This window comes from Fusarium falciforme, chromosome 5 (assembly GCF_026873545.1).
Source record: "Fusarium falciforme chromosome 5, complete sequence".
In the NCBI taxonomy this organism is placed as follows: Eukaryota; Fungi; Ascomycota; class Sordariomycetes; order Hypocreales; family Nectriaceae; genus Fusarium; species Fusarium falciforme.
Window position 1 is genome coordinate 3544572 of NC_070548.1, and position 21872 is coordinate 3566443.

The following is a 21872-nucleotide window of genomic DNA, read 5'->3' on the forward strand; positions in this document are numbered from 1 at the left end:
TTGACGGGAGGATCAGGCAAGCTTTTGTTGGTCTCTGGAGCTAGGTTCGTCGGCAGTCAACTCCGGCTGAGTGGGCTCCAGTAATGCTTGGGGTCATGCATGTGAAGAACTTTTGTCTCTGTTGGCGCCCGTATTGCTCGACCACGGGTGAATCTCAACCCATCTTTGTGTTTATTCTGCCGGTATTATATCCTGGGAATGGGTTAAGTGCTTCTCCAAGCGCTGCACGCGACCTTGACCGTGGTCAGAACCTTAAGCCGCATGCAAGGAGCCCCATTGCTCTCTCCAAGCTGTCGTACATTGTTGGGCTATATTCAGCGCTTTTTCAAGGGCCTGTCAGATACTGGATTGCCTTCTCCCCCTCGCTTGTGTGAATGTCGGGCCCGCTTGACTGTCACTCTCTGATATGTCAGTCATCACTAAGGTGATCTCTCTCTCAACAACGCTTAGCTACTGCTTACTTTTGCCACGCCCAAAACCCGTATGACCAGAACTCCAATACGCCAATTGGAAGATCCATCAAACGGGTGATATCGTCAAATGAGCCGTCGGGTTTAAGCCATCCAAGTCGGCTAGAGAGTCGCCTCATAAGCTCGACTCAACAGCCAAGTAGTCGTCTCGTACAGAGACGAAGGTTACATCCCCTCCACACCACCTCCACATCTGACTTGTTTCCTGAAGGTTATCTCCCAGCCAATTTAGGCTAATCCCCAGGCTCAAGTTCCCCAGCCTCTGAAGCGCCAAGGTGGAGGGTTAGAAGTCGGCATATCAGATGGTGCTTCGGCTGCTCTCGTCCCGAGGCACTGGATCACCCGGGAGGGCCACATCGGACCATGGCTTGAGGACGTGGTTCGAGGGAGGGCGCTCTCGAGGACCCGACAGGCTGGGATGATGGCTTTTTTGTTGCATTTTGCCTGATTGCAAGTTTTGGTCGGGTCCCGGGTGAGACTGCCGTCGGTTCGTGGCGTTTACATCCGTTGGCGGTAGTCGCCGAAGGCGAGCGATCTGATCTTCGCCTTAAAGGCAAGTCTTTTAGATCTTGGTCTTTTCTTCATCTGCAACCCTCATTACTTTGTCTCTTTTGCCTCTCTTCCCGCGTTTCTTCATCTTCTAGGAGCTGGACTTCAGACGCTCCACGAGCCTTCTTCTCCCTCTTTGCGCCGTCCAGTATCATCGCCCCCTCTCCCCTTCCCGGTTGTTGCGAACGCGTCATAGTCCCTGGGCCAGTCCAGCTATCCGTTGGGAGAAATGGATTATGATCGTAGAAGGACGCGGGAAAGACACTTTCAGGCCCCCTCAAAAAGGCAGAGGCGAACCTAGGCCGGCGAGGTCGACCTGTAAACTTGGCCGCCGTCTTACAGGTTGTCCAGGCCCCCGGCGTACTGGTTGTCCAAGCCACCGAAGCCATGGAATAAGTTGTCGTTTGGGTTTGGCTACTATTCGCGACGAAGCTATAGCTGTCTTGTTAGCCCGAGTTCAACCTTTTTCCATATGTTTGGGAAGATGGCTCGCCTTGATCTGGGCCTGGGTGCCGAAGGGTCAAGTGAAGTGGTGATCCACGGATGTCGTGCCGCCGAGGTGGCCGTCAGACGATCTTCACTTCGCGCCTGTATGAGTTTTATGATAAAGTCTTGCCCGTAGTCTGAGACTTTGCATGAGTGCAAGGGATCCCTCGGAAACTCAGAAAGACCGTGGCAGTACATAGCCAGATGACTGATCTGGGGAAAGGGGAGCGTCCCTGTGAGTATCTTGTACACAACACAACCCAGTGACCACATATCTGCTGATACAGAGCACCGCTGGTCTGGGATTATGTGAATGACTTCTGGAGCTATGTAGCCCAGGGTTCCGCGAGAGCTGAAAGTAGATGTGTCCGAGTCGCTCAACCTCGTGCTGATCCCAAAGTCGGCGACCCTGACATACCAGGTCGGAGCCCTGGACACAACCATGATGTTCTAAAGACCAGTCAGAAATGTGGCGAAATTTTCACCGGATAGGCATACCGATGGCTTCAGATCTTGATGAAGAAATCCGCTGCTGTGCATGAATCCAACAGCTTCCAAGACCTGTTCTATGATCTGTCTCCCCTCGAACTCCGATAGAGGTTTACCCTGCAAGTTGGTTTGCAGATCTCCCTGGGGCATAAACTCCATGGCCATGAAGATGCGGCCGTTTAGTTCATACCACGCCTCCGAGCGCACAAAGCAATGGCGGTACTAATCCTTGTTAGAATCCAAACTCAAGCATACCTATCAGCCAAACCCCAACTGACCTTGGGATGCGAAAACTTGAAGGCAGCCTCGAGCTCGCTGATCCAGTCGTTTTCCAGCCTCACTGTGGTATCCTTGGTGATTTCTTTGACAGCTCTGACTCTGTTGTCATTGCCTGTGATGCATCTCTGGAGATGGACCATTCCGTGGCCACCCCGCCCTAGTATTGACTGCCTCTGCCATCGCTCCTCTTTGCGCAAGGGCCGTGAACTTGGAGACTCCCCAGATTCGTAAACTACATGGCGAGTGCACGAGTCCAAGAAGTCGGCCTCGATTTGGAGTCCTCGACGAGATCAGGGAGAGGTCGGGAAAGCATCCTTCTGGGCTGGCCAGGCTTACAACCACCTGATGGGCGACGTATTCCACATCAAAGGTGGAGCTAATCTGGCCCTGTTGAAGCAAGTGTCGAGATGGCGAATTTGTTGGCCCTCTAAGCTGACATGCGAGAAAGGGAAACGGAGAGCTCCAGAGAGGCTATGGTGCTTCTCAAAGCCTCACTGCGGAAGGGCATCTTCCTGCATGAGGTATTTATGCATAAGCGCATTCAGCCCAACTGCGCCCCATCTCAACTTGGTAACAAACTAATCTTCACATCTCCAGCAAATGAGACGCTGGAAGGACCTTGAATATTTCTATTCACCCAGCTTTTTCAACGCCAAGTGAATACTCAACGCCTCTACCAGGCACAATGCTCTCAGTACCCTGCAAGATATGCCTCGGCTTCGACGAGAGCCTGCTCCAACCACCCTCGAGAACACGCTGCACTCTTGATGAACTATGCTACTCCGCGCCGGCATGTTCTACCTGCAGCATTATCCTTAGAGCTGTTAAGCATTGCTTTCCAGAGATTCTCCTAGCGACCAGTTACTTCGCTCTCTCATTCTCTCGATTTAACGGTTATCACCTACAGAACCCCAGCGAGACGTTCAGTGTGACTGTCTCCGTAGAGGTAGATGTCGACGAGGAGGACCTGCCGAAGGAGTTGGTGGGACAAATGTTTCGGGATCGTGAACTTCACATATACACTGCTAAAGGTACGGGACTTCCCAACCGCTTTCCTCGATTTTTATTCATCAACTGCATACATAGGAAAGCCTTGCCCCTGGCCAGTGTTTGAAGAAGGGCTAGTGATTCCTTCTGAACCCCAGGAGCTTGCAAACCAAGCCAGGAAGTGGATTGACGACTGCGACAAGATACACACAGGCTGTAGAAAGTCCAGAGAGAACATCCTACCGAGAAGAGTTGTCCAGATTAGCCAAGACCAAGGGGCACCATCATGCAGAGCTCGCCTTTACGAGACGTCTCCCAGCGAACGAGGATCCTATGCTTGCCTCAGTCATTGCTGGGGTAAACATCAGAACGACCAAGGACAACTTTAACCACCACAGGAGAGAAATTCCCTGGGATGAGCTATCGACTACCTTTAAGGACGCTATCGAATTTTCACACCACCTTGGTCTTGAATTCATCTGGATCGACTCTTTGTGTATTATCCAAGACGATACACCAGATTGGGAGAGAGAAGCCGTCAAGATGGCAGAATACTACGCTAACGCTGACGTTACGTTGGCAGCCACTGCATCACCAGACGGCACGGTAGGGTTCTATCCTCATCGACTCACATGAGATGAACCTCTTGATATACAAGGCGTGGACAAGCAAGGACGACCGTACCACCTCGTTGTGAAGACTCACATGAGGCATCCCTACGAATCCAACCGCGATGAAACCTTTAATGGGGGCACCTACGAGTTTCCACTTATGACCCGAGGATGGGTACACCAAGAACATGTCCTCTCCCGGAGATTCCTCCACTTCGGTCCGAGGGAGCTCGTGTGGGAGTGTCAGTCGCTAACGACGTGTCAATGCGGAGGAACACCCGCAAGACCAACCGTTCGCGAGAGGACGACCCAACTCCTTAGTGTTTCAAAACCTAGCCTAGATCTAGGAGATCCAATGGTCGTGCTCAAATTATGGTATCAGAATCTTAGGAGCATCACGTCCCTGGATCTTACATATATCCAAGACAGACTCCCAGTCATGGCTGGCATTGCATCGCAGCTCAGCAAGGAGAGAAAAGGGCGCTATCTGGCTGGTCTGTGGGAGGACTCCCTCGTCTCTGATCTATGCTGGCAGACCTTTGGCGACGAGAGGGAGAGGCCAGAGACGTTAAAGAGCGTGCCGACGTGGTCGTGGGGTTCTGTTTCGGGGCCCATCGCCGGCCCGTGGGATCGTGTCCACAGGACGACTTTTACAGTCAAGGTTGTTGACATTGACTGCGAACCCAATGGACCTACATTTCTCGGTCGCCTGGATCACGGAATACTAACCTTGGAGGGCTACGTAGCTCGGGTAAAGATATTTCCTCGCGGAGGACGTGGGCAAGGGTTTCCGAGAATCCAGTTCACAAACGGAGAGTGTCGTTCCTCCAGTCCATACAAGTTCCAGTTCCAACCCGACGTGGAAGACTGGACGATGAAGACTCCAGATTCTCAAGTGCTGGCTGTGGAGATGGGAAAGACTATCGAGGACGGGCAAACCCAAGAGGCGAATTACTTGATCCTGCAGCCCGCCGAAAGAGGCGGCGGTTTATTTGAACGGGTTGGAAAGGTTTGGGCGGCAGCAGTAGGAATTGACTCGAAGGGGACGAGGGAGGAGCTAGGCCATGAGATGTCATTCCCTGGCTATTTCGTAGACGAAGCTGTTGTTGAAAAGGTCCGAATATGTTGAATTCGGTAACTTGAAGTCATTACTCCAATTCTTGTTAAATACGCCCACCACCTGAAGGGATAGCCTTTTCGCCCAAACTTTTATGCCCAAAAAAATCCTCAAGAGTCCTGAATATGCCTCCCAAGCTCAGCAAAGTCCCCAACATCCTCTCCCGTGAGGTCCCAGTCCGGATTATTATACATCGAGTAGCAGTACTTGTAAAAGTCGTCTGGCGGAATGTCCGCCATCATCATGTCTTGCTGTTGGTTGTCTCCCGCGCCCTCGGGCATGGGAACCCAGAGGTTGTTGAAGTTGTCCCAGAGATCAGTGTCGAGGAGCATAAAGTCCTCTGGAGATGTCTGTCCCTGTCCGGGAACTAGGTCAACACCGGTGTTGCCCATGTTGACGAGTTCTGTGCCGTTGACACTGATACCATTGGTCTGAGTGTCGTGGTGAGCATCGCCGTTGACATCGCCTGTGTGTGCCTGAGGAGAGACGTTGACCACTTGTAGTGACTCAATCTTTTGAGCCATCACCTTCCATAGCTTCTTCACTTCCTGCAGTCTCTCACGAGCATATGTGTTGCCATGGTCGGCAAGGTACTGTAACTCGCCCAATGCCTCGGTCAATCCCGGCTTCGGGTTGATCTTTGAGCTCTCGTCGCAAACAGAGTCCAGGATAGCGGCCAGAATCATGACGAAGGCAGCAGAGAACGAGGCCTCAAAGTCGTAAAAACCAAAGATTGCTGAACTTGTTAGCGCATAAACTTTGTAAGAGGTCGTGACACTCACCGATCATGTTTCGCTTCCTTAGTGTACCGACGACTTTCAGCTGCCGTCTTGCAGCTTCCACACACGTCCTTGATAGCCTTCCAAGTGGCGAAGCTTGTAGTTGCTCGCCGGTTGGCCCCTGGCCACTCAGAATGAGCTTTGCGGCATGAAGCATGATTGGCCGGATTGTGAGAATTGTTGCCTGAAACTGTTAGCAAGTAGCTTTTAAGCCATTTGGTTCTACATACCTGGAAGAGCATCAGATGAAGCGAGGCAGTTGTCCTCAGACACTGGTCGCGGCCTAGGTTGTAGACATCAGTGACCGAGTCTGAGGGAATCTCTTGTGATATCCCGTATAGAGACTTGACGATCTCTTGAACGTGAGGGATGAAGGTATTCTCGGATTCGTCCTCTGGGTTGTAGAGTACTGCAATATATTAGATATGGCTTAACGTATCAAGGAGAACACTAATTACCAGCTAGGATACGCCCTGTGGCTCTAGCAATCCGAATGTTGGTGCACATAGGTCCAGCAGGAGGGAATCCGGGTGAATCGCTTGGTAGCGAGATGTTGATGGCTTCATCAGCTATGCTGGGAGGGTTTCCTGTTGCTGCAGCCAAGCGCCTGAATCATTAGTTAGCCATGATTCGTCACTTGCATTAAAATCCATACCTCTCGTGCATGTAAATAGTCCACCAGAGGCGATTCAGATGGACCTTTTCTGACTGCATCAAGTGTCTGGTTCCGCAGACCCTGTGATACTTTTGCGCAATAGCTAGTCGCATAGCAGTGCTGATCTAGGACGGGTCAGTTCTGTTGACAAGAATGAATCAAGGTACTCACATAGAGATAAGCCTCTTCCTTGCGGTTCATATTCACGAGGTAAATCGCAAAGAGCGCAAAGATCTCAACCCCAAGTTTCCCAAAGGCACGCATCTCTGTCAGCGTCGGCACGTTCTTGTGTGCATATTCAAACAGCTGAACCCCTGAAAACTCATCATTGCCCTCGGGATTCGCGTCAAATAGTGTTCCGATGGCGATCATCAGAATCATCTCTAGAACCCACGGCGACTCACGCTGCGCGGGATCGTCTTTGTTCTCGTAAAACACCCATAGGCGATCTGAGAACTCGCGGGCGTCAATGTGATGCTGCGACTGGCCGATGTAGAATAAGGCCTTTTCCAGTAGCCGCTCTGCCTCTTGCCTCGACGGCAGCTTGGGAAACTCGGTATTCGAAGTTCGCCATGGGGCACTGTTCCTGGCTACTTCGTGCAATTGGTTTGCCTCTGGGCTCACCCAGGGCTTGTTTGTTATTTGCTCATACTCAGGACGAGATGACCCAAGTAGATCCTGTACTCTGGAACCAAAGGTGTGGCTTGAACTCAGAGAGGAGCCAGCAAGAATGGCTGTTCTGGTATAAGCGATTTGGTCATCATGCTGTGGACAAGTTGACTCACTTGAAGCTGGAGATGTGTGGGTGGCCTCTTTGACCGGGTAGCTAGGTTGAGTCAAAGGCGCTGAGAAGCTGGACGGGCGAATGAAGCTCGGAGACCTTGACGTTCTGTGCTGATCTGTGTGTGGGGAGGAGTGAGACGTCTGCGAGTGCTCATTTGTTTCTCCATTGAGTCCGTTGTGGACTGGAGCCGGGGTTTCTACAACTGTTAGAGTGTTTTCAATGAGGGGCTGAATGACAACATACGTGAGATGCTTGCAGGTAGTCCGGTTGGTATCGTATTACCCTCCTTTTCATATCTGGCCAACTTGCTCTCAAGTTCCTCAATACGACTGCCAACCCCGATTAGTAAAGATGAACAGAAACAACATAACACTTCATACTTGGCCATATACATGCGCTTGTGTCCATGCTCAGGAACCCTACAGTCCAGCCCTCTCTTGGTGCAGTACTGACAAGGCGTCGTCCCTGAGCACCGAACCTTCTTCTTGCGGCAAGTGAGGCATCTGTAAACATGTTTCATTAGCCTCTACTCAACGAACTGCATGAAAAAATGTGGAGAAGCGGGCTCTCGTACGCCAATGGTGCCTTTCGGGCATCTTTGCTGTTGGAAGCCGGACGCCTCCGAGCCATGTCTTCGGAGACTGCAGGCATTTGACCTAGAGAGGGGAGAGAACAACAAAAGAGACCGATAAGAGAGAAGACGACCTAGATCAAACCCTTCTGGAATGCTTCGCCGAAGGTGAGGAACTGATGGGCAGATGCTCCGAAGGGGACGCGGGGATTTCGAGTGATGATGGGTCGTCGCGCCCTCGGGACAAGTTCCGACGTCGCCAGCCCTTCTCCATTTTTTCACGCCGATCACGTGCCGCTAGAGATACACCATCTTCCAGACCTGGAGATTTCCTTCTTTGAAGTCGGGATAGAACCCGGTTCGAGACCTACAAACTCTATCTAATGATCCACATGGTGGCGATCTTATCTTGTGATTCATTTCAAGGCTGGTTTGACTATTTTCTTTCAGTTGAATACCGGCCTCGAAGCCGATGCATGTGCAGGAGTTGGCGTTAGCCGAAGCAAGCCACGCTTATGCCGTCAACTGCCGTGAGACTCGACAACGAACAGCTTTGCGGACAGAGTACAAAACAGATGATAATCACGTTTTCTTTCCCGTGCAACTGTAAACGTGGTGCTTAGAAAGCAATTATTAGTCTCATGATGAATTGCGTGATAGAGTGAAATTCTACTGGCTCTACCAGCTCACAAAGACGAAAAAGGGTTGATTGCGACATCGGAGGACTACGCCGAGATGTCGGACCCAATACCGAGAAACCGATGTGACGTGCTCACAAAGACAAGTTCAACAATTATCATGTCAGAAAGAGAGAAACCCATTTTCCCTATGTACTTGATCAAAATAAATACATCTAGTCAGTGATCACTGATACTGCAATCATACTTCGCTATAAAACAAGAAAGAATAAGCCAACACTCCCGCTGCCTCATGTTATACATCTCTCAAAGGTATCAGATGGTCCATCGCACAACTACAAAGGCCTTTTTTTTTTCACCGAAATTACTTCATACCTTTTTACATCCTCGGTTCTCTAGGCTGTTGCATCATAGATGCGGCCATCTTCAACCTGTGTCTCGCCTCGGTCAAGAGCTCCCACTTTGTGTTGGACAAGGCATCGTCGACGACGCTCAGGAGCCCAATGATCTTGTTCCGGTTGCCGACCACACCGGCTTGGTTCTGGTGCAGGTGGAAGGCCTTGATCGAATCAATCGTTGGCGGGATCATGATCTGTAGATAGGTCCGGAGGTCCTCGTGGCGATCACGCTTCAGCGCCTCGTAGTCAGGACTCATCGACATGGATTGTTGCTCAGAGTGAGATCCTTGAGGTGTGTCGGCACTGGGGTTACTAGCTTGCGTCGTTCCTTGGTTCGACGATGACTGCATGCTTGGCTCCGCGGCCATCTGCGGTACAGCCAGAGTGCTGGATGGATAGTGCAAGTTGTCGGGGAACGGCTCGATATTTCCGTCCTGCACGTATCCGTAAGCCCATAGCACCAGGGACGCGTAGTAGAGAGCCCAGGCGCGAATGAGCAGGTTGTCCTGTGCAGCATCGTACTTGGGATAAGGGGATGGGGTGAAAACGGAGGACATTCCACCTGATTCACCCATAGTGCTTCGCCTGGGGGTCTCTTCCTGGAGCAGGATGAGTCTTATCAGCTGCAGTGCATGGTACACGCCACCAATGGCTCCAGGCGAGGCCACCCATTCCTTGATCTTGGCCTCTGTTCTCCTCCAGTCGACAGACGAAACAGTACGGCCAAGGATCTGCGTAACACCGGCAAAGATGCACAGCTCCGGCATGCTGATGTAAACGGTAATGTGGCCCAGGTGGTAGAGAACAGTCCCCAGAGTTTCCATAGCATCACCATCATCACTTCCACCTCGGCTGCTCAGCCCCAGTCTCTGCCAGTCAAAGGCCGCATGCCGAACATGAGCAACACCATCGTCGTAGTCCTTTTTCCACCAATCAAATGCCCGCAACAACTTTGGCCGCCATCGTTCTTGAACACCCGGGATTGTATCAGTACCGAGAGTACCCCGATCGAGGTCTCGCTGATGCATCTGCCATGTGACAGAAAGCAATGCAGCAAGAAGAGCCATCCTGCCAAAGGAACTCGTCCGCACTTTCTGGCCGTTGAGAGTCTTTTGAAGCCCATCGAGGAAGGTTATTGGTGTTACGCCGTTAGCGTGTAAGCTCGATTCGACACAGCCAATCTCGGACGGTGAGTCGGAAGACCAAAGAGTGTTGTCGCAGGGGAGTGGAAGTTTGATCTCGTGGATCACCAAAGTGGGTGTATGCCCAAACAAGGCGGCGTGGGTGGCGTCGATGATAAACGCAGCAAAGGCTGCTCGTCGAGTGGCTTCTTGAGCAATCCAATGATCCCACCACTTTTCAGGTGAGGAATCAAATCCTCTTCGATCAGGCCCAGGGAACAGCCTAGGCTGGCCAAGCTTTGGACTGCCCATGGGAGTTTGGACTCGAGAGGTGTAGGAGGACTGCTTGCCGGTCAGGGCGCTTCCTCTACGCATGAGGGACAGCGTCGTGGGGAAGTAAATGTGAGCACGCTCATGAAGAACCCGGGTTGCGTTCATCTTTTCATACACCTCGAGGATAAGAAGTGTTTGAATGACCCAGAGCTTGGCCGGTGGATGAGAGTCGGCGTGCATAAAGACTTGCCAGCGGAGGTTCCACGAGACAAAGGTGGTGAACTTTGAAATTTTGTCCGCGTTTTCTGGCAAGGCGGCCTTCTTCTCAAGCATAGAAGCCCCCATGATCAGCACGGCCAACAATAGGAAATCGTGGGCCGTCTCCGGTATGAACGTTGGATGGTGCAGGATAGGCAACTGGTCGTGAAAGTTTTCCCAGTACGAGTTGATGTATCGTTGAACGTTGAGATGGCTGAGGACATGGGAGTCAGCGTCGCTGTCGCTGCCGAAAATCTCGTTCTTGATATCCGCGGCCGATCTATTGCCCTGTGAACCAATCTCGTTGAATCTCTGCATCATGTACTGGAGTAGAGACTGTCGCTTATGCTCCGAAAGCCCGGTCTTTCCGATCTGTGAAATATCCACAATCGGTGTGGCCATGGGCATAGGCTCTGACTGGAACCAGAGGCCATTCATGGGCTCGACATAGGATCCGCCCATCATTCCCGGCTGCGAGTAATCCGGGCATAGCTGGCCAAAGTTGTTTGAGTATCCCGCCATTCCGAGGTTGCCGCCAGGTACAAAGTTGTAATTCGAAGCTAAGCCCTGGCCGTTGAACAGCCAAGAGGTGAACTCGTCGGTGCTGGATGGTGATAATCCAAAAGGCTGTTCTTCGATGAGTTGCTCGGTGCTCGACGTCGGCATTCCGTTTGCCATGACATAGGACTGGTTCCTCATACGCTCCGGCCGACCTGGTAACCCAGGACTGGCCATGGGCATTGACATGTCGGCGCCTGGCATCTGGTCCATCCTGAACGGAACTGTTCCCATAGCTTGTTTTTCCGGTGATGATTCACGGCTCTGAAGTTGTCGTTGATCCCCAAAGTAACCAGCCGCCTCGCCAGTCTCGTTCTGCTGACTCGACTCCGGCTGTGCCGAACCTCCTACACCAGCCTTTTGAGAGTTCAGATCGACGCCACCTGCGTCCAGTGAGTGTCTGTTCCTGACAGGCTGCTTTTCATTTGCTGGCGTTTCCCTCGCCTCGTCTTGAGTGTCGCTCCAGGCAGATCCATCTTCGCTAAATGAGTACCTCTCAGCGCGTTCCCTCGGCGCCTTTGAAAACTCCCTCTGCGGCCGTTGAGATAACCGGCCATTCCCATACTGCTGCACCTGGCGCTCATGCCTCAGCTTGTGACGCGCGTAGAGATCCTTCCTGACAAAGGTGAATGAGCAGCCCGGGTAGTCGCAGTAGTAGATCTCCTTGGGTGAATCTAAGACGTGTCAGCACGGGGTCCACCGCACCTCACCGGGGCAGAACCATGACTGACGGTTAAGCTGATGCCTCTGAAGATGCTCCGCTCGCGAGTAGGTCCTCCCGCAGCCTTCGTGGTTGCACTGGAACTCCTTGCACGAGGCCTTGCGGCGTTTATGACGCGGGGGTGATGAGGCCATGGTGGCGCGTGACCTTGGGTCGGCGGCCAGGGCCCGACGCGCTGCAACGGTCGAGTGAGTCCCTGAAGCCTCTGTAGGGCTGAGGCGAGCAGCGTCTGCGCGTTCTGTATGTGAGCGAGGTCGTCGAGACGTCGTTGAAAGCGGGGGGTTGGCTCTATCCAATCTCAAGACAGATTGAAGATTATGGGGCAGCCAACCTCGGTCAGCTGACCACTCTCTGCTCACGTTTTGGTTGTGGCCTGTCATCCCCGCGAATTTCCCCGCCTTCTCCAATTTTAGTGGCCGAATGCGGGGATGGCGCCGAGGTGTAGGGTAGGTGACTTGCTTTTGCCGTACGTGCCGACAGCAATTTGACAAGTCATTCTCACGGGTCCCCTTGGCGACGCCTGTTGGTGGGCTTAATTGAGCCTATAAGTGGCGGCGGTGGTTAAAAGAGCCTTTTCGTTAACCGGTCCCAATCAGGTATACACATGCGGTGGCTGCCTCACATCATGTTGTTTTTACACACGAGTTCCTCTGTCTGTTATAGTCTGTCTCGCCAAGAGAGAGTGTGGCTTAAATTCTTCAACGCCCACGGAAAAATCTCCCTTCTGGTAACAAAACCCACACTCGCTTGCACGCAGGTAAGCCACGACCTGACCTTGTAGCGGAGAATCTCAAGAATGCGAGCCAAACTCCGCGACGCTTGTGAAACATACCTTGTCCTGGTTTCGATTCGTCAATTCAGACCCTAATTGTCCAATCAGGCCCCCACGCGCTCTCGTCCTTGGCAGAAGTGCACTATCCGCAACCAAGTGCTTACTACGGTAGCACAGGAACGGAGAACGGCTTCTTCCGTCTCACAGTGAGACTGACGATCCTATCTCTGGATAAATTCACAATCTATTACATCGGGAATTTCTCGGGCCTTGTGCTCCGATCCGACAGGGGCAACGAGCGATGATCGCCTTCTCCCCACAAACAATGCGATGCTATCCAACGCAAAAGAGTCAAGCATTGTAGGCGATGCTGTCTCTAGTCATGTCCTGCAAGGGTCAGTCACTCTCCCGGGAGGTGATCCTCGCTCGCTTGGAGGACTCAGGGCGATCTACTGTAGACGAGCTGTCAGTGCGCAGGTCCACTCTTGACCAAGTCCGTCAGATGACTGAGAGACAAGACCCTTTTGCTTCAACTGCCGAGGCTGCGGGCGTCGCCTGTCCTGTCCCCGCATGATGCCATGCCATTGTGTGTCCTGATTTCCTTCCCGCCGAGCAGAGACAAAGGCGTCAACTTGTTTGCTTAAAGTTGTTCGAGAAGATTCAAGTTTTTTTTGTTGACTCAGGAAAGGGGCCAAGGGTGGTGGAGAAATCTCCGACCGTCGCAAGGAGAAACTTCCCAGAACAGCATCACGACCCGTCGCGGCGTCTTCCAAGCGGGTTCCACACACGTGTTGCGTGCCTGTCTGTGCCTGTGCCACTGCAAGCCCATCCACAATAGGGCGCCTTTCAGAGTCGCATCCCGAGGCACCACAGAGTTCGGGGCTAATGCCAGGGGGTGCCTATTCTGCCACCACGCGACGGCAGGGGCTTGGCTTCGGGGTTGTATGCCCAACCGAGGCCAGTCCCGGACGTGCCAATTGTGCAAATAGTCTGTCGCCTCTTGATGCCCAAGAAGTGCAGATCGGAGGAGTTCATCGATGCGGTGGATTCGGTGACTATCTGAATCGCCGCACAAGGGCCGGACGGACCCAAGAGCCAAAGCCTTGGGTCAAATCAGTCAATCATCCAAGGGGGGGCTTGTCTTGGCCCCCCAGCTTCTGGAGTAGATATATCTGCGACGCTCCAGTTTCCCCGGCCCGAGCCTACCGGGCTCTGAATCCTTTCCGTTTCTTCATTCAATCCTTTGTACTCGTTTCCCTTATTCCCATATTGAATGCATATGATCCCCCTGCTGCTTGTTGGATCTTGCATCAGCCATGGCCGTCGAGAACCGGGGTCCTGAGCTTCAGGCAGTGTGCTACACGCTTGCGACTGCTGCAGTTATATCGACATTATTACGATGCTTCGTCCGTGTGCGCCTCGTCAAGAACTTTGGCTTTGACGATTGGTGCATGTGTACCGCTCTCGTGAGTCCCGTCCCGCCTGTGCCGTCTGATCAACCATTGACCTGGATAATCGACAGTGTTCATTCCTCCTTTTCGTCACCTGCGCCCTCATTGGAGTTCACTATGGCACCGGCCGTCACCACAAAGACCTGGAACACGAAGATATCAAGCAAGCAATGAAATACTGGTGGTGGTGCTACTTATGGTACTGCACCAGCATGATCGCCTCCAAAATATCCATCGGCTACTTCCTCCTCCGAATCACGGTCCGAAAGATAGACGTCTGGATCATCTACGGCGTCATGATGATCACTGTCTGCACCGGCGTCGTCTTCTTCTTTGTCACCCTCTTTCAGTGCCAGCCCATCTCCTTCTTCTGGAACAAGGACCAGAAGGGCACATGCATCAACGTCGAGGTCATCATCGCCCTCACATACCTATACAGCGTCTTTAGTGTCATTTCGGATTTTACATGCGCCATCCTACCAATGTTTCTCGTGTGGAAGCTCAACATGGGCAAGAAGACCAAGCTTGCTCTCATTCCTATCATGGCTATGGCCTGCGTGTAGGTACCCCCTTATTCCAGCACAGGATAAACAACTCACATTGTATAGGGCGAGTTCAGCCGTGGTAGTCCGTTTCGCATTCGTCAAAGATTTCAAAAGCCCAGACTTTCTCTGTAAGTATCTCCCAAACTCCATTGCACCATCACAACTCCAAGCAAACCTCTCTGCTAACACCTCCCAGGGGCAACCCTCGACATCGCCATCTGGTCCACCACCGAACAAGGCCTCGCCGTCACTGCCGGCAGCCTTGCTACTTTGCGACCTTTGCTTCGATTACTCGGCCACAAGCTTGGCATATCGACATCGGGCCCGTCTGTCTTGCAGGACACGGATCAGCCTATTGCATCGGGGGGGTTCAAGTCAAAGGGCACCGACGGCAGCGGGAATAGGCATCGCAGCCTTTTTAGCCTCACCACATTCACACGGGAGGACGATCTGGATCGCCACGGGCGAGACGGCGAGGCAGCTTACGCTGGGAGGAGCCATTTCGACAGGCCGGGGCAGGAAAAGTCTGTCTGGGGGACGAGGACGAGTGTGGAGAACGAGAGCGAGGAGGAGTTGACGGGGATGGGGCAGCAACACAACAAAGGGTTGAGTGGTGATCCACAACGTATCGTCAAGGTGACGACTTTTCAGGTCCAGGAGGATCGAATCTAAGTATAACTAATGAATGAATCTTGTTTCTGCTTGTTCACAACATCACAGAGAGAGAGGCCATCGCCGCCATTTTATCCTCCTCAGCCAAGGACCCCTCATAGAGGTGTCGTGTGTCGTGCCGGGTCAACACATAGATGGTGCCTGTGACGTCAAGGCCTCGGGGACCCGGGAGGTCCCAGATTGAGGCATTCAAGCTCTTGTTTAAGGCCTAGTCAGCTGCAGGATGCAGGGCACGGTGGGCCAACAACTGCACATGTCTCAGTCCCATCCGCCCTCTGTCTCTACCGGCGGTAAGCTCACATGGGGGACACGCGGCACAACAGGTCGTCAAGCCAGCCTTGATTGGCCCGTCTCGTTCGGTACACGAGAGAAGGGATAACCTCTTGTCAGGCTGAATACTCGTGTTGGAAAAGAGCCGAAGAGCGAGGCTGAAGAGGAGGGGAGTGAGATGTATCAAGATATTCATTCGCCCACTCGCCAATCTCCCGGGCCCGATTCTCTCCCCGGGTTCCAAGACTGAGCCTCTCAGGTCGCACGATACAACGTAGCAGGCGTTCGTCCCTAGCAGTAAAAGGGGCATGGGGGCGGCGCATAAGACCATATACAGTTAGTGGCAGGCTGCTGCCAAGCCGACAAGCTTATCTGCACAATTGATGATCCTCCCGCGTCTGCGCTTCCTTCCGCCTTTCGCTGGGCGAGACGAGGCATTGATTGACGCGATGCCTTCGAGAAACCGACCGCATTCTTGGAATTGACTCAAACCCTGTTCGTATTTGTCCACGCTGATGGTCCTACACATTGCTTTTTTCCACTTCAACGTTTCCTCTGGAATGTTTACTCGGCCAAGTCAGCCTTGCTGGCCCACCATTGAATTTTACTGGACAACCTAATGAGAGTGTCTATCTCGATGGGTAATCACAAGAAACGATACACTTAGAAACAAGATGTCGATCATGGTATCCCAAGGTATTCATATTCTGAATAAGGAAGCTGTCACTTGTCAACCTCGTCCAACTCGTACAGCCGCGTCACCTCGACCATCTAGGATGCGAGGGCCGGCAACTAGAAAAGCTTGACCTTGATTTTCAAACTCTGTCCATGTCACCCCGCATGAGACCTCAGCTAGGCATGCAGCTCGTCGCATTTTGGAGATGATATCAAAAGAAATAAGGGGAGGGGGTAGTTGAAAAAAACAGGTTCCGATGTCTTTCGGGGATTGCCCTGAGCGGGACCACGTCACACTGAATGCTCATAATGGGGCCATGGGTGCACTTTGCGGTGAGGTGTTGGAGTTATTTTGTAATCAGATTATTATACAGTGCAGTGATACTAACAGCGGAACGTCAAAGGAGAAAACTAGATGGGAGCCCATGAAGAGAGATGTGAGTTCAAATGCAGCCAAGCCAAGGCAACCCCTGCCTTGCATGTGGATAAGCAATGTGTCTGTGATTACCCCTTCACACATCAGTTACATGAACAAAAGTATAGATAGTATTGCTTCTTTTGAAAACTCGGACAAGACCACATGCGATTCCTCTGAAACAGCAGCAAACCCTGTCAAGCTGTAACATTGTGCTGATGTTGGACGACTCTCGGCCAAACACCACGCGAGACAAGGCCAGATATTGCTGGAATGCCCCCTTTTAGAGGTGCCTGGCTACTAAGAACCAAGTGCTGCAGACTGTCAGACGCTTATTACAGCTGACAGCGGGAGTAAGCCTACGACTACCGATAAGTTTCGGACTCTTATGTTGACATTCTGTTTGTCGACAGGCTCACCGACTGATTAAAGGATATTCACCTAAAAAAACATCACGAGGGCAATTCTGCGGTTCATTTTTCTACTCTTGGTAATTGGATTGCCTCTCAATGCTCTTGTCAGGGTCAGAGTGGTGAAGCTTACTCAGATCTAAGGCACTGCCTCAACAAATGATATCCTGTAGTTCACACCTCCTATCGCTCCTACTACCATCTACTGTGTCCAGAGTTAATTAGATCAATGGTATTTCTATCTTTGTGGAAGGGAAGGTTGCCTAACCTGACAACACAGCCACTACTCGCCAAGTCCGAGTCTCGCCTGAGCCTTGCAATCTTGGTTTCATTTGTCGTTTCTGCGCCATGTTCATGGCTGCGAGTGGCAAGAGTTGCTTTCATCTTTCATAAGTAGTTCGAGGTCAACTGCGGCGTAATGAAGGAAATGCCACCACGTTTCTAGATTTCGTGAGATGGAACCGAGGCTTGCTTTGATTTGGGGGTTCCCTCAAGCCTTTCAAATCAAGGTAAGCACAGTGCACTACGCAAGCATCAAGCTTGTTATTTTCCTAAATCATCTTCTGTCCCTTGAAAGCTTCGTATAAAATTGCTACATGCAATTCCCTTTTCATTGTTCTGTGCAAAGAGGGTCAAGTGAAATGAAGCCTTTTTGACCAAGAGATCGACCTGCTTTTTGCCACCATTTCCTTCTAGAAACTCTCAACCCCTTTGCCACTGGTTCTAAAGTCCACTAAAAGAGAAGAATGCCTAACTAGAATTTGCCACCTTTGAGTTCCCCTTTCTGTGTCATCTAACCAGCTTCCCTTCTAGGAAAACCTACGAGATGATCGACGTTCGGATCTGCACACCCCAAGAGAGGCTGAGTCCCAAGGCTGAAGATGCCATCGCCATCAGCAGAACGGGGCAACTTATCTTCTTGATATTCAATCCTGATTGCTTGATCGAAAGTGTTCACTTGCAGTTCACAGCCATCATGTTCGGGGAGGCCGACGAGGCATGATGTTGCGTTGGAGTTTGACCTTTTGAATGTAAGAGTGACTACTCTCATCTAAAGGACTGAAAAAGTATAAAGAGAGCAATCTAAAGCAGTGGATATCGTCTTCATCTTCCTGAACTGTATCCGCCCGAGTCCTCGAGGTTGAGCGGACTGCTTCAACATCACAAGCCACAGGCCTCGCCATTGCCTTTATTCATTGTTTTCATACCCAATCTCTTATTGTGGGAGATGTTTCGCCAGGATGTCCTAAATAAAGGGCATTACAATCCGCAGGAGTGATTACCTCTGCCGTACGTATCCGCAAGTGGGCGACTGCGACCCCCTACTCAGCTGTCCCGTCAACGGTATGGAAATTCTCAGCCATCCCGAGAGTAACACTTCTTACAGAGCAAGAGAACTGAGTTGAATCTTTGTGAGAGTGGCCACGGCTCACCAAATTCATTTGCCGCAAGGGAGCGGCGCCAAGGAGCCAGGTGGGCATGGGCTTGCAGCACTCCTGAAAGGGCCGGTTGAAGTTCAGCCACGACCAAAGGAAGGCCTCATTAGCAGGCGGTTGCCTCCATAGGTCCTACTCGAGGCATTTAGCATCTTTGTGCCTTGATTGGCCATGTCGAGGTACGAATTCTTACACCCCCTTTGTCAGATGGGCCGAGAATGATCACGCACCTTGCACCTAGCCCGCCAGGACCAGACTCCTGCAGGCGGCACCAGGAGGAACACACACCTATGGATTCATCCAAGCCCGGGGGCCATGACACTACGTAATTGAAGCTGTTGGAGGGGGGTATATTCATCCATCTAGCAAACAAGTGTGAGTGGTGATGCACGATACGCCAACACATGCCTCAAAAACAAGATTGGAACTACTCCCGAACCTCCTCCTCAGGCGTCACACCCCCCAGCGGTATCAGCTCAACCTCGATCCTGGCCCAGGTGATGTTCTCCCTCCACCCGGGTGCGTCGGCCCCTAGGCCAGACTCCCATAGCATCCCCGACAACTCGCGCACCATCTTCTGGCCGAAGGAGCCCACCCACCACGCCAGCTTTCCCAGGGCGTGTAGTTGCACCCCCCAGTGCATCATGAGGAACATGGCCACGGGGTCCGACTTCTTGAGGGCCGGGCCAAACTCGCGGCCTGCCATGGCAGGGAACCCGATGGCCGCCCCCTTGTACAGGTCCTTGGAGTCCACCTCGAAGCATTTCTTGATGGCTGTGAAGCTGGACCGGTATATGCGGGTGCGGACGGCGTCCTCTGTATGAGCTTCCGGGTCACTGCTCTCACCCCCTCGCGGTTGAATGGCCTTTTCGATGATGGCCGATAGCCGTTCGAGTGCAGCTTCGGTCTCACTCGGCAAGGACGCCGGCGTCTGAGTCTGCTGTGACGTCCGAATCAGGATCGCCTCTGTAGACTGTGACAGGGCACCCGAGATGAGGACGTCATAGTACCTATCAGCGATAGAAGCGTTACCCATCAGTAGTTCCCATAACGCAACCATGCGCTCCAGGATGTTTTGTTCAAACGCAATCATGCCTTCACACTGGGCGAGTGCCATGTTGACCCCCACGGCGAGAAAGGAGAACATGAACATCTTTTGCGCATTCTCTGGCGTCACATTCTCGAGCTGCGCACGGAAAGCCCTGCTCGCCTTGTCGTAGTACTCCAACGCCAACTTGACGTAGACAACAGGATCCTCATCCATGACGGCGTCGCCGCAAAGGCCTATTTCGAGCGCTACAAAGGCAAACATGCCGTGTAGGAGGTACTCGTTCTTGAGTGCCCAGATTGGCATGTCGCCCTGCAGCCACTTGATATCCTCGGGAATGCAGACGAGACTCATGAATGTGCGCGTGGACCAGCGGTGCATCAGCTCCAGCTCAAGACGTCGACGGGTCTCTGTTGCGGGTAGCTGAGAGGGGGGATCTGGGAGGTATGAGCAGCCCTCGAGACCACGGGCTGCGCAGTTTGTGCAAGGAGGGCCTTGCTCGTCGCACTGGAAGATGGGTTAGTTAGTTTGTAGATAAGAGAGGGTTGAGTTGTCTTGGAATTACTCACTTTGACATGTCTCTTTTTGCAATTGCGACAACCATGCCGCGACTTGTTGTGAGTTCTCCGCTTCATCAGCATAATGCTCAAGTACAATAGCTAGGCCCCTCAATTGAAGCCTTGCCAATTCTAGGAAGGGTAATGATGGATCACGAGACCTAGCTCACAAGCTGGCAAGTGGATTGATGAAAGTCGTGGTTCAAGATGTCAAGCATGGAGTTGCCTAAACACGCAGTTCAGCTACTGTGGCTGTGCTTGAGGCTGTGCAGCAATGAGATTCGGTTTTATCCAGACATCGCCAATTGGCAAGAAAGCATTGAATTAATTCTTTTTAATTATTATCTGTATTTCTATTTCAAGACTTCTATTCCCATTCATCGGCTGGTGTGGCACCACCTCTCTTTCGTCGCAAAACCTCCTCCACACAAGACGGCCTCTAGCATCGTACCCAGCAGTCCACCAACAATAACGCCAGCCGTCTCACCAGCTCCCACGACCTGGAGACTGAACTCCTGGTTGATTCCAGGTTCGAGCGACTTCTCCTCCAATACTTTGCCCATGGCAATCATGTAGACGGCTCCTCCCCCGAGGCCAGCACCAAAGGCCAGCAGTGCCACGGGTACAGGTGCCGAAAAGACGAGCAGTACCGCATTGGTGAGGAATACTGCAGAAACGACGTTCAGAGCTGTCAAGGCAACCCTGGTGCTCTCGGGCCGTAGCAGCGGGGTATGAGTCCGGGCAATGAAACTACCGATTTGGAACGCGAGGCCGTAGCTCGTGAAATACGAGAAGAAGGACCCAGTCGACGAAGGAAGCGGCAGTGCCCGAGAAATGCCAGGGTACGCAAGTGTTTGTAATGCAAACGCCGCGAATAGAGGAACCATGAAAGGTCGAACCATGGCCTTTGTGAGGTTGACTCGGTTTGTTGTGCTCAGAGCACGTGAAAGCTCCTCAACTGGATCCTGCATCGCCAGAGTCGGTCCATCTTCAACATGCACCTTGCCGCGATCCTGTCGCGCCTCGGGATAATTCACGGGTGCTCCAGGCAAGACGACAAAGAAGGCGACAAGCATTGCACCCGTGAGCGCATAGATGCAATCGATAAAATCGCGTAGGAACGACTCCATCCAGACGGTAAGAACAAACGGAAGAACGGCGCAAAACACAGCGCCAGCTCCAACACCGGCTCCCCATCCTGCGAGGCCTGCGCGGCTATAGTAGCGCATCATGCCGAGGAACGAAACCTCCATGGCGGCGGCCGACACGGACGCGAGGGCTGAGGTGAAGATGCGGATCGGAGGGGCGATGTTTGGCGGTGTGCTCTTGGTCACGATGGCGACGATGATCCAGCCGCCGCCGACGGTGAGAGGGCGCATCCAGTAGGGCACATGGTGGAGGACGTGAGGGATCACCAGTTTGGTGATGAGGGCTGGGATGGTCTCGATGAGGAGGACGATCCAGCGCGGGTATGGGATGATGAGGTAGTTTGCCGAGTGGACAACAAACGGCACAACCGCATTGAAGAAGCCTGGCAACGTTAGAAATGAACATTGACAGCACCTGCAGACGTACCAAGGATGGCAAAGCCTAGATATGTTGGCAGCGTTGTGCCGCAGAAGCCTCCTCTGGCCTTGTAAGCCATCACGACAAGCGATGCTGACAACCAGCACAAAAGAATGCAGTTAGATGGTCAATCTGAGAATAGGGTCATGACGGGTTAATAAAAAGAGACAAACAAAACATTTAGCTTTGGGTCAAAGAGCCAGGCGCAAGCGAGGAAGATGAACTGAGTGAATACGAACAAGTTTCCAAATTAATCTCCCTTACGAAACGCACCGCACCGCACAGCTCTCCCGATTTAGCCAGGCAAGCAC

At 52.3% G+C, this 21872-nt stretch overlaps 6 protein-coding genes across 6 annotated transcripts; 2 read left to right on the forward strand and 4 right to left on the reverse strand.

Moving 5' to 3' along the window:
- Positions 1-1451: 1451 nt before the first annotated feature.
- NCS54_00732900 (Protein kinase domain-containing protein) lies at positions 1452-2413 on the reverse strand (the record flags this gene model as incomplete). Its single annotated transcript, XM_053152760.1, has 3 exons — positions 1452-1955; positions 2004-2216; positions 2273-2413. The coding sequence occupies 3 exons, from the start codon at positions 2411-2413 to the stop codon at positions 1452-1454; spliced, it is 858 nt and encodes a 285-aa protein (XP_053008735.1).
- Positions 2414-4310: 1897 nt separating this feature from the next.
- NCS54_00733000 (HET domain-containing protein) lies at positions 4311-5000 on the forward strand (the record flags this gene model as incomplete). The annotated part of the gene is made up of 1 exon (XM_053152761.1): positions 4311-5000. One exon carries the CDS (start codon positions 4311-4313, stop codon positions 4998-5000), a length of 690 nt encoding a protein of 229 aa, XP_053008736.1.
- A 98-nt stretch (positions 5001-5098) lies between these two features.
- Positions 5099-7857, reverse strand: NCS54_00733100 (Hypothetical protein; the record flags this gene model as incomplete). The annotated part of the gene is made up of 10 exons (XM_053152762.1): positions 5099-5724; positions 5771-5951; positions 5998-6176; positions 6226-6374; positions 6423-6547; positions 6594-7156; positions 7208-7402; positions 7450-7535; positions 7587-7709; positions 7781-7857. 10 exons carry the CDS (start codon positions 7855-7857, stop codon positions 5099-5101), a joined length of 2304 nt encoding a protein of 767 aa, XP_053008737.1.
- Positions 7858-8794: 937 nt separating this feature from the next.
- On the reverse strand, positions 8795-11878 carry NCS54_00733200 (C2H2-type domain-containing protein; the record flags this gene model as incomplete). Its single annotated transcript, XM_053152763.1, has 2 exons — positions 8795-11697; positions 11755-11878. 2 exons carry the CDS (start codon positions 11876-11878, stop codon positions 8795-8797), a joined length of 3027 nt encoding a protein of 1008 aa, XP_053008738.1.
- A 1954-nt stretch (positions 11879-13832) lies between these two features.
- NCS54_00733300 (Hypothetical protein) lies at positions 13833-15184 on the forward strand (the record flags this gene model as incomplete). Its single annotated transcript, XM_053152764.1, has 4 exons — positions 13833-13982; positions 14039-14526; positions 14576-14640; positions 14709-15184. The coding sequence occupies 4 exons, from the start codon at positions 13833-13835 to the stop codon at positions 15182-15184; spliced, it is 1179 nt and encodes a 392-aa protein (XP_053008739.1).
- A 3633-nt stretch (positions 15185-18817) lies between these two features.
- NCS54_00733400 (Hypothetical protein) lies at positions 18818-21640 on the reverse strand (the record flags this gene model as incomplete). The annotated part of the gene is made up of 5 exons (XM_053152765.1): positions 18818-19945; positions 20008-20019; positions 20166-20221; positions 20447-21526; positions 21571-21640. The coding sequence occupies 5 exons, from the start codon at positions 21638-21640 to the stop codon at positions 18818-18820; spliced, it is 2346 nt and encodes a 781-aa protein (XP_053008740.1).
- Between the last annotated feature and the right edge of the window lie 232 nt (positions 21641-21872).